The sequence below is a fragment of the Etheostoma spectabile genome, chromosome 15 (assembly GCF_008692095.1).
Source record: "Etheostoma spectabile isolate EspeVRDwgs_2016 chromosome 15, UIUC_Espe_1.0, whole genome shotgun sequence".
Taxonomy (NCBI): domain Eukaryota; kingdom Metazoa; phylum Chordata; class Actinopteri; order Perciformes; family Percidae; genus Etheostoma; species Etheostoma spectabile.
In genome coordinates, this window is record NC_045747.1 from 23,916,364 (window position 1) to 23,932,251 (window position 15,888).

The 15,888-nt window shown below is 44.3% G+C and overlaps 2 protein-coding genes across 4 annotated transcripts; one reads left to right on the plus strand and one right to left on the minus strand.

Moving 5' to 3' along the window:
- Window positions 1-546: 546 nt before the first annotated feature.
- Window positions 547-7,416, minus strand: pglyrp6 (peptidoglycan recognition protein 6). Of its 2 annotated transcripts, XM_032538142.1 has the most exons (6): window positions 7,102-7,416; window positions 4,307-5,128; window positions 3,789-3,940; window positions 3,595-3,653; window positions 2,159-2,453; window positions 547-639 (listed from the first exon to the last, which is right to left on the minus strand). In XM_032538142.1, the coding sequence occupies exons 1-6, from the start codon at window positions 7,172-7,174 to the stop codon at window positions 625-627; spliced, it is 1,416 nt and encodes a 471-aa protein (XP_032394033.1). In that variant the 5' UTR covers window positions 7,175-7,416; the 3' UTR covers window positions 547-624. The 2 variants fall into 2 exon arrangements, with proteins under 2 accessions (XP_032394033.1, XP_032394032.1); XM_032538141.1 differs by lacking the exon at window positions 3,595-3,653 and having other exon boundaries at window positions 3,730-3,940; window positions 7,102-7,413.
- A 2,457-nt stretch (window positions 7,417-9,873) lies between these two features.
- Window positions 9,874-15,034, plus strand: trappc5 (trafficking protein particle complex subunit 5). 2 transcript variants are annotated; one of them, XM_032538019.1, is made up of 3 exons: window positions 9,874-10,082; window positions 12,391-12,663; window positions 14,353-15,032. In XM_032538019.1, the coding sequence occupies exons 2-3, from the start codon at window positions 12,394-12,396 to the stop codon at window positions 14,647-14,649; spliced, it is 567 nt and encodes a 188-aa protein (XP_032393910.1). In that variant the 5' UTR covers window positions 9,874-10,082; window positions 12,391-12,393; the 3' UTR covers window positions 14,650-15,032. The 2 variants fall into 2 exon arrangements, with proteins under 2 accessions (XP_032393910.1, XP_032393909.1); XM_032538018.1 differs by having other exon boundaries at window positions 9,978-10,079; window positions 12,389-12,663; window positions 14,353-15,034.
- Window positions 15,035-15,888: the final 854 nt, after the last annotated feature.

Sequence of the window (15,888 nt, forward strand, 5' to 3'; positions counted from 1 at the left end):
ATAATGCAATTGTAAACAAATAAATAAATTAATTAATTCAAAATTAATTAATTAAGGGGTAAGTTGGTAATTTGTTGGCAATATAGCAACAATGCACATTTGTGGAAAGTGCCAAAAAATCCATTATTTCTTTAGAAACATGCTGAAATTGAAAAAAATACCTAATAACTAATTCAACTTGTATTAATTTTGGCCTTTTACAGAAAACTAATATAGCGTTTTTACTGGTTTAAATGATGAAAATTAAAGGTTTACTTGCCCCCAGATGACGTAAAAACAACTACATTTTGGCTGATACTGGAAAAGGGAAACAGGATTCCTTGGTTATGTGAACTCATCCAGTTGATAACACTTGAAAATAAAAGACCTATTTACACGACTGAGCAGGAAACAATGCATTTCATATGGTTTACTGTGAGAAAAACTAAGAAAAATACATGTGTCGCCATATGGCAACAGCATGCAAATAGAGGGTTAAACCTGGTTAAGTTTTTCTGCATTTCACGGGAATCAGACAAGAAACAGACAACAACCAGCAGGTATGAATGAGACTAATATTTATTGGTTATTATTTATTATTCCGGTTTATTCTCTCGGCTCTTCCTCTTGTCGAGCGGACCCTTTTCATTTCTTTGCCTCCTGTAAAGAATTTAAAAAATAACAATGAAATAGGCGATCAAAAGACGATGCAGCGGTGGAAGAAGTATTATACTATAGTATATATAATGTATAATATGTATAATTGTATTAGTATATTTTACAAAGCAATACATCAATGTAAAAGTACAGTTAATCAGTAAAATAATGAAGGGTAGAACTGTTTTTTTTATTGAATTTCCTCTCAGCGAAATGCTCTGATTGAATTAAAGCTGGGCTTTTATTGTGAAGGGCAGACACCGAAGTGATTGTAACATTTCTTTCCTCAACCTTTATTGTTCGGTCGCTTAGTTTAATTTTTAAACAGTTTATTAATATCCGATATTAGGTACCCAGGAAATCACATACACACACACACACACACACACATACACACACAGAGACACACACACATACAGACACACACACACACATATACACACAGAGACACACACACACAAACAAACAGAGACACACACAAGAGACACACCATACACACACAGACCCACACACACAGACACACAGAGACACACACACACCACACAAGAGACACACACACAAACAAACAGAGACACACACACAGAGACACCACATACACACACAGACCCACACACACAGACACACAGAGACACACACCACACACACACCACACAGAGACACAGACACACACACACACACACACACACACACACAGACACACAGACACACACCACACAACAAACACAGAGACACACACACAGAGACACACACATACACACACAGACCCACACACACAGACACACAGAGACACACACACACACACACAGAGAGACACACACACAAACAAACAGAGACACACACACAGAGACACACACATACCACACAGACCCCACACACAGACCCAGAACACACACACACACACCACGAGAAAACACACCACACACACACACACACAACACAGACACACATAGACCACACCACAACACAACAAGACACACACACGAGACACACACACACAACACCACACACCACAGAGACACACACCACACAACACCACCCACAGAACACACACAACACAGACACACACAAGACACACACACACACACACACCAACACCACAGACCCGAACACACACACACACACACAACACAGACACACACACACACACACACACACAACACACAACACACATACACACACAGACACACAACACACAGACAACACAACACACACACACACACACACACACCGACACACACGTACACACACACGCACACACAGAGACACACACATACACACAAAACAGATACAAAGACACGCACACACACACACACATACACATAAAGACACACACAGACACACTGACACAAAGACACACACAAAGACACACACACACACACAAACACGCAGACACAAACACACACACACACATACACACAGACACACAGAGACACACACACACACACACAAACACACAAACACACACACAGAGACACACACACACACACACACACCACACACACACACAAACCCGTGTACGTACCCCGTAGTGTCCCCAGCCCCTGATCTCGTTGTAGAGGGCGTCCCCGGGACAGGAAGTGTCCACCACCTGTCGGTGCCCCTGCAGGGTGAAGTTGGCCACCAGCCGCCCGCCCCCCACAGCGCAGGACGCCAGCCGGTCCCTCACCAGCCCCATGGCATGCTGGGAAGGCAGAGTGGAGGCGTAGTCCCCGATGAAGGAAACCCCGTAGCCGATGGAGTTGTGCCCCAGGGTGTGGGCGCCCCGCCAGACCCAGCCTCGGCCCTCGTAGACGGACCCATCAGAGCCGGCGACGAAGCTTCAGGAACACAGAGTCCTCTTAGACACAGGCAGGGGTATCATACTGTAACCTCAGATTGGACAGATAGTCTAGCTAGCTGTCTGGATTTACCCTGCAGAGACCTGAGGACCAGGTAACCATAGTCCTCAGATTGGACAGATAGTCTAGCTAGCTGTCTGGATTTACCCTGCAGAGACCTGAGGACCAGGTAACCATAGTCCTCAGATTGGACAGATAGTCTAGCTAGCTGTCTGGATTTACCCTGCAGAGACCTGAGGACCAGGTAACCATAGTCCTCAGATTGGACAGGTAGTCTAGCTAGCTGTCTGGATTTACCCTGCAGAGATCTGAGGACCAGGTAACCATAGTCCTCAGATTGGACAGATAGTCTAGCTAGCTGTCTGAATTTACCCTGCAGAGACCTGAGGACCAGGTAACCATAGTCCTCAGATTGAACAGATAGTCTAGCTAGCGGTCTGGATTTACCCTGCAGAGACCTGAGGACCAGGTAACCATAGTCCTCAGATTGGACAGATAGTCTAGCTAGCGGTCTGGATTTACCCTGCAGAGACCTGAGGACCAGGTAACCATAGTCCTATGTCTGCAATTATTATGACAACAAGGCCACAACAAAGGTGACAAAAAATGACTACGAGGCGACAAAAAGGAGGCGGAAACGAGGCGAAAAGTCGTCCCGGTGGAAGCGCTGCATGGAGCGCATGTCGAAACCCGAGACCTGAGACCTAAACCCAAGACCTGAGACCTAAACCCGAGACCCGAGAACTAATCCCCGGCTGCTGGTACCTGTATCCGATTTCGTCCCAGCCCCTGTCGTCCTGGTGGAAGCCCTGCATGGAGCGCATGTCTAAACCCCAGACCTGAGACCTAAACCCGAGACCGAGACCCAAGACCTAGACCACTGACCCGAGACCTAGACCCGAGACCCGAGACCTACACCGAACTGCTGGTACCTGTATCCGATGTCGTCCCAGCCCCTGTCGTCCTGGTGGAAGCCCTGCATGGAGCGCATGTCTAAACCCGAGACCTGAGACCTAAACCCGAGACCGAGACCCAAGACCTAGACCACTGACCCGAGACCTAGACCCAAGACCCGAGACCTAGACCCGAGACCCGAGAACTAATCCCCGGCTGCTGGTACCTGTATCCGATGTCGTCCCAGCCCCTGTCGTCCTGGTGGAAGCGCTGCATGGAGCGCATGTCTAAACCTGAGACCTAAACCCCAGACCTGAGACTTAAACCCCAGACCCGAGACCTAAACCCCAGCTGCTGGTACCTGTACCCGATGTCGTCCCAGCCCCTGTCGTCCTGGTGGAAGCGCTGCATGGAGCGCATGTCTGCGGAGCACTGCTGGAAGGTGAGACAGGGCTGGCTGGGGGTGTGGGTGTGGTGGACGTACATGAAGGACAGAGGGAGGGACAGGTTGGTGGGGGTCCCTCTGTACGGCTCCGCACCCCACATACAGCGAGGGATGATGGGGGGGCAATCTGAAACAGATCCACAATGTTAAGTCATGCATTGCCAGACACTACGGAAGAGGGTCTAGCGAGACCACAAAGCATTCTGGGAAGGGAGAACATCTATCTATCTATCTTTCTATCTATCTATCTATCCATCTATCCATCTATCTATCCATCCATCTATCTATCTATCTATCTGTCTATCTGTCTATCTGTCTGTCTGTCTGTCTGTTTGTCTGTCTGATTTCGTGTGAACTGACTTTTGAGGCTAAGTTTTCCCCAAAGTCCAAGGCAATGTCCTCAAATGTCTTCAAATGAGAGACTATTGTAAATGGATAAAAATCAAGATAATTGAATTCTTTCCCTTCCCCTGTGGTCGGGTCTCGTTCTCACCCAGGTACTCGTGGACAAACTCTTCCATTCTCTCTTTCACCAAAGCCGTCAGCTGCTTCTTCTTCTTCACGTCCATCTTCGGGCGTCCCCTCAGTCTCCGCTGCAGCTCCACCGACTTCACCAGCTGTCTCTCCAGCACCTGAGGGTCCACCAGCAGCCGCTTGAAGTTCTCCCTGCGACGCCTGCTGACGACTGGGGGGGCGGCGTCCAGTCCCTCGCTCCCCAGCGGGCGGCTGTAGTACTCTGCCAGCAGGCCGCTGATCTTCATGGGACGTCGGGGTTTGGTGGAGACCTCCTTGCCCAGAAGAACGCCGTCCACGGCGCCGTTGACCCGAGCCGTGGTGAGAAGGGACGGGCGGTCCAGGAGGGTGAAGACCCGCGGAGACGTGACGTTGTCCCAGCAGCCGTCCGGTCCCAGTTGCTGGGCGCCGGCAGATCTTTCCAGATCTTTGCCCAGAGTGAGCTGGTACAGGGTGCGCAGGCGGCCCGCGGATTTGGGGAGAAAGCCCGCCTCGATGCCCAGGAGGAGCGGCGCCAGGGCGACGGTGGTGCCGTCCGGAGTCAGAACCACGCCTTCCTCTTGAGAGCCTTCAGAGACCCGGTGAGGCACGACCTCGCGGATGTAAGCAAAGAGGTTCGCATTCACCTTCATTTCAAGATGGGCGGAATCGGCGTCGCCGAGGAAATGCCGAATGAACGCGTCGTCGAGGCCGGCCGCCCGGCGGAGCGTCCTCACCACGGCTACCGGGTCCGATCCCGGCGACCCGTACTCCACCTGCTTCACCGCCTCGATGAAGTCATCCATGTGTCTGGAAAATAAAGCTGGACAAGAAGAACAGGAAACACGTGAATGTCTTTAGCCTTGAAGGCCCCATGACATTGTGGTCTTTGGATGCTTTTATGTAGACCTTAGTGGTCCCTAATACTGGATCTGAAGTCTCTTTATATAGACCTTAGTGGTCCCCTAATACTGTATCTGAAGTCTCTTTAATATAGACCTTAGTGGTCCCTAATACTGTATCTGAAGTCTTTTTTATATAGACCTTAGTGGTCCCCTAATACTGTATCTGAAGTCTCTTTTATATAGACCTTAGTGGTCCCTAATACTGTATCTGAAGTCTCTTTTATATAGCCTTAGTGGTCCCTAATACTGTATCTGAAGTCTCTTTTATATAGACCTTAGTGGTCCCTAATACTGTATCTGAAGTCTCTTTTATATAGACCTTAGTGGTCCCTAATACTGTATCTGAAGTCTCTTTTATATAGACCTTAGTGGTCCCCTAATACTGTATCTGAAGTCTCTTTTATATAGACCTTAGTGGTCCCTAATACTGGATCTGAAGTTAAAGCTGATATAATACTTTGATAATACAAAGAACTTTATCAGATGTCAACACAGTTTTCCTTTGGGGACATAATTTGAAGTTGTAGGACTCAAAAATTAGAGTTTGTTCTCCGAAATCTGAGAAAAACTGACTTTAAACTCAGAACTTAAATACACATTTTTCCAGGCTTTTAAAACTTTTGTCCTGTAATTTAAAAAAACGTCACTGTACCAATGTTTTCACGAAAGTGAAAGCTTCACCGTATCAGCATTTCTCAGCCTTCTTTTTACTCACGGTACAAAAAAACAAATCATGAGAGTATGAGTCAACTTAGAATTTGTTTCGTCGAGGACAGCCCGATATAGAAAGAAAATTGTTCTTAGGGTGTCACAATTTCAATTTCAGATCAAAATTTGATCAAATTGAGCTGTCAAAAATCAGCGATTCCCCAAGTATTTTTTTTTTTTTTTGCCCCCAAATTTTGCCAAGTGGTCACACAACAAAGACTCTCAGCTGAAGGTGTGTCGAGAAACATAAATGTACTGACAGTCACTCCAAAAACCCAAATCCTAACCCTTAAAAAAGTCTAAAAATTCTAAAATTTCTACTTATAGTAATATCCACCTGTATATTATAATCAGTACATATCCACCTGTATATTATAATCAGTACATATCCACCTGTATATCATATTCAGTACATATCCACCTGTATATTATACTCAGTACATATCCACCTGTATATTATATTCAGTACATATCCACCTGTATATTATAATCAGTACATATCCACCTGTATATTATAATCAGTACATATCCACCTGTATATTATAATCATTACATATCCACCTGTATATTATAATCATTACATATCCACCTGTATATTATATTCAGTACATATCCAGCTGTATATTATAATCAGTACATATCCAGCTGTATATTATAATCAGTACATATCCAGCTGTATATTATAATCATTACATATCCACCTGTATATTATAATCAGTACATATCCAGCTGTAAATCTTGCTCACAACACTAGTTATCTATATATTATATTCATAGGACAAATCTATCTGTAAAATTCTGTTTATAATAGTATTAATTTCTATATTTATTCAGTACATATCCATGTCCTGCTCTTATGGAACCAGTGTATATCCTGTACCTGCTGCTATTGACCTTCTGGTTAGACCTGAACTGCATTTCGTTGCCTTGTACCTGTGTAATGACAATAAAGTTGAATCCAATCCAATCTAATCTAAAAAGACAAAAACGTAGTGCATGTGTACTGTAGGTATTGAGCGTGTGTGTAGTTCAGGCCTGTGTGTAATGTGTGTAATAACAACAGAGTGTAAATTGTAATTTCCCCTTGTGGGACTAACAAAGGATAAAAAAACACATTCACTGGAAATACGTGCAATACCTCGAAAAAAAAACCTGGTAAAGCCAAAAACCAAAATGTCGTTACCTTCTGCACACGTGCCGACCAACACCACGACCACAACCAGAGCCGCCGTCCGTTTCCAGCCGTCCGTTTCCATCCTGAGACGTGGAAAACAACCTGCAGCTCCAAGCTCCCAAATGTCTGCTACCACCTTGTTGTTGCTCTCCCTGATTTATGCACGCACACATGCAGAGTAAGTTGGTGTTTGGTTACGCAACTGCTGTGGACACAGCGTGGATACGCCTGCGTTCAGTCTGAGCAACGTGGGAAACTGCCACCTGCGTTGTGTGGTCAGTGTGGCGTCCTCACCCTGTGCCGATGTGACCGAAACGGGCATTTTTTGAGAAATTCACAACTTCTACAATACATCTCAGTCAGTCATACTGATCTAACTCCTCCCTCTAACACACACACACACTCAGAGGTTAAAACCGGACAATGTTATCTGTGCAATAACACGGTAATGTGTGCAATACTTAACTGCTTCTATTATTATTATCATTATCATTATTATTATTATTACTTTTCACCATTGCAACACCTTATAATGTTAATCATGTAAATACTGTATCATGATATTCCTTTAACTGTGTAAATATACCCACTCTTTATATTTTTCTTTGTTTATATTTTGACTATTTGTGCAACTGCAACACAGAGTTTTCCTTTAACTATGTAAATATCCACACTCCTTATATGTCTTTATTTATATTTCTACTCTGGTATTTCTACTATTTGTGCAACTGCAACACAGAGTTTCCCTTCTGGGATCAGTAGAGTATTTCTGATTCTGATTCTGATGGTTGTCCTAAATGTGGCAGGTGTTTGGGAAATAAACCACCTGGGAGTTTTGAAGTAAAACCAGTGGCAGACGCTCACACGCCTGTGCAAATCCCTGGCAGTCCTCTCTGAGGCAACGCATGTATGTTGTCATTGATGTCCAGAAAACCGAGGAAGTTCCCGTAGCGTGACTCACGTGTGTGTTCTGGGTTGCTGTGACCGAAATATGGCTGCACTGTGAGTTTTGAAGATGTGCACAAACTGACCAAAAAGAGACGCAGATGCGTGCTCACAGCGGTGATCTGAGGACAAGAACAGGATTAACAGGAAGTGAATGTGGCCTGTATGCGGGTGAAGTGGAAAATCCATTGCAGAAGGCGTGGGGTGCAAATAACAAAGGTCACAGATATGATTCAGGAAAGATAAGGCGATGTGCACAAGACTCAAAGTAAAAGGTGTAACTACTAGCTCTCACGGTCAGATCTGGCTCCGCTCTGGCGCTGTGGAGTACAGTCTGGCACAGACACAGATGCATTCTGGGATAGGGTAAAAAAAACGCTCGGGGTTGTTTGCATTTCTTAAAACCAAACTGAAAATACATCTTGCGGCGGCTCGGCTAAATAGTCTCAGGAAGGAAGTTGCTCTGGTGGAACATCTGCACCCTGCAGAAAGAAAGCTCCACATCCAATATTAGAGCAAGTTACCTGTTGACACAATACAGTAACGTGAGCTATTTAAAGCAGCTGATACATGGTTAAACATCGTTATCTCCATGGTTACACCTCGTTATCTCTCACCAGTGTATCTCTGTGTGTACTTGGTCCACAGCGACCCCACCAACCGGTCCCCAAAACGTCCCAGTTAGAGAGGAAACGCCCTCAGCATATTCTTTATAAATCTTTATAATCATTCCCCGAAGGGTAGTTATTGCACAGGTGTGCCTTAGGCTGGTCACAATAAAAGGCCACCCTAAAATGGGTTTTACTGTACTGTGTGTGTGTGTGTGTGTGTGTGTGTGTGTGTGTGTGTGTGTGGGGGGGGGGGGTTAGGGTTAGTGTTTATCTGTGAAGAGAACACCTCTCCAAAGGGCCAGACACCATCAAATGTGAGCATTTGCCCCCTTAAGTCAGATACAATCATACTGTATATATTAATAATAATTAATAACAAATACAGTATATGGTTATAACATGTACTGCAGTCAGGTTGAGACAAAGAGAGGGGGGGGGGGGTGAACCCTTACCCTATATAGACTTAGACTTAGACTTAGACTTCTCTTTATTGATCCTTTGGGATGACTCCCGCAGGAAATTGAAAGTTCCAGCAGCAGTTTTTAGCAAGAACAAAGAAATAAAAATAGATAAAAAGACAGTATAAAGACAACAAATCAACAAAATACCAATAAAAATTATAACAACTATAAGAACATTTGTCAAATAAACAAAGAAAAGACCATAAATTATTATTAAAGTGTCAGTGTTTAGTCCAGTGTTAAAAATGATTATAAAGTGACCAGGTGTGAATTTAAGTCCAGGTGTGCATGTATGTATGTGTGTGTGTATGTATGTATGTATGTATGTATGTATGTATATATGTATGTATGTATGTATGTATATATGTATGTATGTATGTATTGTCCTCTCTGCCCTATTTCCTCCTCCCCCCTAGTGAGGAGTTGTAGAGTCTGATGGCATGAGGGACAAAGGAGTCCTTGAGTCTGTTGGTCCGGCACTTGGGAAGGAGCAGCCTTCCACTGAACCGGCTCCTCTGGGTGCTGATGACGGTGTGCAGGGGGTGGCTGGCATTGTCAGTAATGTCCAGCAGTTTGTCCAATGTCCTCCTCTCTGCCACCGTCACCAGTGAGTCCAGCTTCATGCCGACCACAGAGCCGGCCCGCCTATATATAACCAAAAATGATCTGTAATTACTCAAATATGTCAGATTATTTTGCAGACAGTTTAGATACAAGGGAACTCTGAGGCTAGCTTGGTTATCAAATCAGATTTAGCCATGAGGAGTGGGATCGGCCAATCAGAAGCGGAGTAAGGCTCAGGAGGGCGGGACATGCCTTTGCCGGCCATGGAAACGCAAGTTCGCCTCCGGTGCAGTAGGTGGCGCAACGTTGGTGTGGAGACCGTCAATAAAAACTAAAGAAGAAGAGACGTTGAGGCGGAAGGAGAAGAATAACAACTGGACAGTCAAGGCTTGTATATTCTCTAAAAAAGGTTCGTTTATCTACAAAGAAATAAGTAACGTTGTGTGCAAGTGTGCTTTTTTAAAACGTGTATGTACACAGGAAGTACAGCTGTGATGTTTTGCTTGCTAGCTAGTTAGCTGTTAGCTAGTTAGCTGTTAGCTAGTTAGCTGCTAGCTAGTTAGCGGTTAGCTAAGTGATCCGTTTCTATCTGAAATATCCGCTTTTTCAAAAACCAACATGGCTCAGTTCATTTCAAAACAAAAATCCTCATCTCTCGCTGCTAACTAGCTAACATCCAACTAGCTAACAGCTAACTAGCTGTCATCCAACTAGCTGGAAGCTAACTAGCTAACTAGCAGCTAACTAGCAGCTAACTAGCTAGCGGTGGGCTGGTGTTTGTTGTGTTTTGAAAGGTTTCCTGGGTTTTCTGGGCCATAGGAGAAGCTCGTTGGGAACTTTAACGTTAGTTTAGTAGACCTCGTGCATTGTTAAAGGAAGAAAGGAGAAAACAAGGGGAGAAAAACGCGTTTAAGCTTATCTTAATACACGTTTGTTATTTGTATAGATGCGACAAATTCCTTTTTAATTTGATGTATTAGGGAGAACTTTCGGGAAGACAGTGAGCTTTTATACACCCCCCTGATTTAGGTTATTGCACAAAACCGTTCAGCCTTCCTTTCTAAAAACTGTTATATTACACAGGTTTTGCGTCTTTTCACACATTTTTTTGTAATATTTCTTAAGATTACAACTACAACAAAGAACTACTACAAACTACTATCTTTTGTGACTGTTATTGCCACTCTTCATTTTAACCCCAACCGGTCATCTGGGCCTGGGTCTGGGCCTGGGTCTGGGCCTGGGCCTGGGTCTGGGTCTGTCCCAGGTTTCTTCCCAAAGGGGAGTTTTTCCTCGCCACTGTTGCTGGCTCTGGAGGAAACTACTAGACCTGTTGGGTCCTTGTAAATTCTGGAGTGTGGTCTAGACCTGCTCCATCTGTAAAGGGTCTCCAGATAACTCTTGTTCTGAACTGATACTATAAATAAAATAGAATTGAAATAGATTAGGAATGCACCAATCCAACTTTTCCAGACCCGATACCTGGGCTTTGTGTATCTGTCTTAAGATACCGTTGTTGAATTAATAATAAACAGTATACCTTATACTTTCCTTCCGCCGTGTGTAAGAGACTAAAGGCACCAGACTTTCCTAACTAAGACAAAATAACATAGTTGTCATGAATTTGCATGGTGCTTTTGGATGTGCTTGATTAAATTGGTAGGATTGTACACTGCAGGACTAATACCACCCCTCGATACATTTACTCTGCAGGCAGACTAGTTGGAGTGACAGGTGTGAAATATCTTCACACAGGTGACTCTCTGGCGCGCTGCATGTTGCGTAACGGTTAACTGTGCATTCATTGACTTTGGAAAACCATTTCCCCCAGTGAAAACATCATCATCATTAGGTATACTTTATGTATGTATATTTATTCCTAGTATCTCATTTGTTATATTCTGTGTTGTGTGACTAATGTACGTGTGCTGCTGTAACACCGTAATAATTTCCAGTTTTTTGGGGATCAATAAATATCTATCTCTCTATCTATCTATCTATCTATCTCTCTATCTATCTCTCTATCTCTCTATCTATCTATCTCTCTCTATCTCTCTATCTATTATCTGGGAATCAGAGGTGGGAAACTCAGGGCTAGATCTTGCTAACCCCCAGTTGGTGACGCGTTGCTGACGACTGACTTTCAATGTAGGCTTTGGTGCAGTGAACATATTTCAGTGACAATAAACATTATTGTGGACAAACTCCTTTGCCAAGAAACCTACACAGACACAACATGTTTCCAATGATTCATAAATAGGCCGTATAGAGACTTAGACTGGACTTCTCTTTATTGATCCTTTTGGGATGACTCCCGTAAGGAAATTGGAAATTGCAGCTGCAGTTTTAGCAAGAAAAAAGAAATAAAAAATAGACAAAAAAAAAAGACAGTATAAAGACAACTAAATAACAATAATAATACTAATAACAACAATAAGAACATTCGTTAAATAAACAAAGACCATAAATTATTATTAAAGTGTGAATGTTGAGTCCAGTGATAAAGTGACCAGGTGTGAATTTTAAGTATGTATGAAAACACAACATCTTATCCGTGTCCTTTCCCGTTCGTCGTCCTGCAGACGACAAAAACACCTGTCGATGGGCTGTCGCTCGCACAATTAAACAGCAGCGTGTCTTTGTTATTGTGTCCTCCATGTTGTCCTCCATGTTGTCCCACAGTCGGAAGTTACTAACCTGTTTAACCCTCCCGACAGAAAATGGACACACGCTTCACTCGAGGGAAGTCCAACATCTTGGAGCGACCCCTGACCCGACCCAAGACCGAGGTCAGCGTGAGCGCCTTCGCCCTCCTGTTCTCCGAGATGGTCCAGTACTGCCAGAGCCGCGTGTACTCGGTGTCGGAGCTGCAGACCCGCCTGGCGGACATGGGCCAGAGCGTGGGCGCCAGCATGCTGGACGTGCTGGTGCTGAGAGAGAAGAACGGCAAGCGGGAGACCAAGGTGCTGAACATGCTGCTCTTCATCAAGGTAGGCGAGGGTTAAATTAGAAATGCTAGATAATACTGAAACAAAGATAAAAACAATTTTTTTGGGATCTGCGTCATAAGCTTATTAAATAAAGCTCAAACCCCAAGTTTCATAGAGTATGGTATAGAAATCAAATTTTTTTTTTAAAGCGAATTTGAGTACCTTAGTGTCAAAACAATGGTTGCCATGGTCCCGCTACACGTTCTGCGATGCCATGTCACGTCCTGCTGCGTCCTGCTACGTCCTGCTGGGCCCTGCTGCGCCCTGCTGCGCCCTGCTAAGCCCTGCTAAGTCCTGCTAAGTCCTGCTAAGTCCTGCTACGTCCTGCTGCGTCCTGCTACGTCCTGCTGCGTCCTGCTACGTCCTGCTGCGTCCTGCTGTGTCTTGTAATGCCCCACAGTGCCCTGCTATGCCACGAACTACAACAAAAAACTACTACAGACTACTATTTTTTGGGACTGTTATTGCCACCCTTCATTCTAACCCCAACCGGTCGTCAGACACCGCCTACCAAGGGTCTGGGCCTGGGCCTGGGTCTGGGCCTGGGCCTGGGTCTGTCCCAGGTTTCTTCTTAAAAGGAGTTTTTGTCGCACTGTTGCTTGCTCTGGAGGAAACTACTAGACCTGTTGGGTCCTTGTATATTCTGGAGTGTGGTCTAGACCTGCTCCATCTGTAAAGGGTCTCGAGATAACTCTTGTTATGAATTGATACTATAAATAAAATTGAATTGAATTAAACACCGCTGATGGTTTTAGAGTGGAGGGGGGTCTCGTGGCATATGTCATCTGAATGTTTCAACGATTTTGGGGAAATTTTCAGGGCTTGTTTAGTTGCCCAGTGGCAAGGCAAGGCAGCTTTATCTGTAGAGCACATGTCAGCAACAGGGCAATTCAAAGTGCTTTACACAAAATCAGTTAAACAGATAAAACACAAGTAAAAACAGTTAAAAATCATAGGCATTAAAAACCGGTAAAACACATGAATAGACAGTTAAAAAATAGACACATAAAACACAAGAATAAAAGTTACAGTGCAGCATAAGAAATTTAAAGAAATGAGCAGTCATTTAAAGAAAGGCAGCATCAAATAGAAAGGGCGGCTCTGTGGAGTCTAATTCCCTCTGAGAGCTTTTAACAGATTAAATCCCAAGAAAAACCATTGCCAAATCCCAGAGAGCGGTCGGACTCGGTACCCGATGTGTTAATAGGAATTAAACTAAACCTTTTTTATAATTTTATTTTTTTTGTTAATTTCTGATTGGTTGCGTTTCATCTATGGCTTGAATTTTTTTTTTTTGTCCTGCAACATTGTTGACTGCCTGAGCTAAATAAAACAAATTAAAAAAAATATTAACCCCTAGGTTCATTTTGTGCCACATTTGTCCTGTAAGTAATTTTCTTTTAGCGGTAGTTTAATTGCAAAGAAATATAGACACTTTATGATCCATTTCTGTGTACAAAATATAAAAAGAAGACCTATTTTTACGCTTGTAGAGCAGATCTCTGCGGAGCATACGCACCACTACGCTGCTCTCGTGCCCAGTGTCATTATATATATATTTATATTTATATTTATAGTGGAAGCGTAGTGTTGGAGCATCGGCTACTCGTGCAACAAAGCCGGCCTGCAAGACTTGAGTAACTTTTTACCTCTTTAACGGTTTTCTTTCCTTTTTTTTTTTTTTTAAAGGTTAACGTGTGGAAGTCTCTGTTCGGGAAGGAGGCGGACAAGCTGGAGCAGGCCAACGACGACGACAAGACGTACTACATCATCGAGAAGGAGCCGCTGATCAACGCGTACATCTCGGTGCCGAAGGAGAACAGCAGCCTGAACTGCGCCGCCTTCACCGGCGGCGTCGTGGAGGCCGTCCTCACGCACAGCGGCTTCCCCGCCAAGGTCACCGCCCACTGGCACAAGGGCACCACGCTCATGATCAAGTTCAACGAGTCGGTCATCGCCCGGGACAAGGCGTTGGACGGCAGATAGGGACGGACTGCAGGGGGAGGGGGGGGCGGGGTTGATAGTGTTTGTCGCTGACTGAATGTCTTCGTAGTAACTTATGAGACGGTGACGTTGTGGATGAATGAATGAATGGCCGCGCCAAGAGCAGAAAACTTGCAGATTGTTGGTTCAATTTTCCTATTTTTGTGGATCATCTCACTTCTGTTTTATCTCGTAAATGGACACAATGTTTACTTAAGTTCATGTAGAATTTTATTGTTCCCCGGCATATTTTTTTTTGCATCACAGCTCAATTATAACAGATTAACCCTCATGTTGTCCTCATGTTGTCCTCATGTTATCCTCATGTTGTCCTCATGTTGTCCTCATGTTGTCCTCATGTTGTCCTCATGTTGCCCTCATGTTGTCCTCATGTTGCCCTCATGTTGTCTTCATGTTGTCTTCATGTTGTCTTCATGTTGTCTTCATGTTGCCCGCATGTTGCCCGCATGTTGTCCTCATGTTGCCCTCATGTTGCCCTCATGTTGCCTCATGTTGGTCTTCATGTTGTCTTCATGTTGTCTCATGTTGCCGCATGTTGCCCGCATGTGCCCGCATGTTGTCCTCATGTTGTCCTCATGTTGTCCTCATGTTGCCCTCATGTTGCCCTCATGTTGTCTTCATGTTGTCTTCATGTTGCCCTCATGTTGCCCTCATGTTGTCCTCATGTTGCCCTCATTTGTCCTCATGTGTCCTCATGTTGTCCTCATGTTGCCCTCATGTTGCCCTCATGGTTGTCTCATGTTGTCCTCATTTTTGTCTCAGGTTGTCCTATATCAATGTTCGTTATTAATTCCCAAAATAACATGATTGATTCCAACGCTCTTTGCCAAGTACACATTTCTACTTTCATTAATTTTGGGTCTTATTCAATTTTATAGCATTTGAAAAACCAGATCTCGCTCAAAAGTGTGTGTGTGTGTGTTGTGGGGGTGTGTGTGTGGTGTGTGTGTGTGTTGGTGTGTGTGTGTGTGGGTGTGTGTGTGTGTGTGTGTGTGTGTGTGTGTGTGTGGTGTGTGGTGTGTGTGGGTGTGTGTGGTTGGTGTGTGTGGGTGTGTGTGTGTGTGTGTGTGTGTGTGTGTTGTGTGTGTTTTGTGTGTGTACTAAAGCTTTAATTCTACAACACGTTGTATTTAACAGACCGGAGGGTCCAAACATTAAAATAAATGAATGTGTGTTTTCATTCCAGTTTACCTGCAGCTGTGTGTTTCTGTATGTTATTCC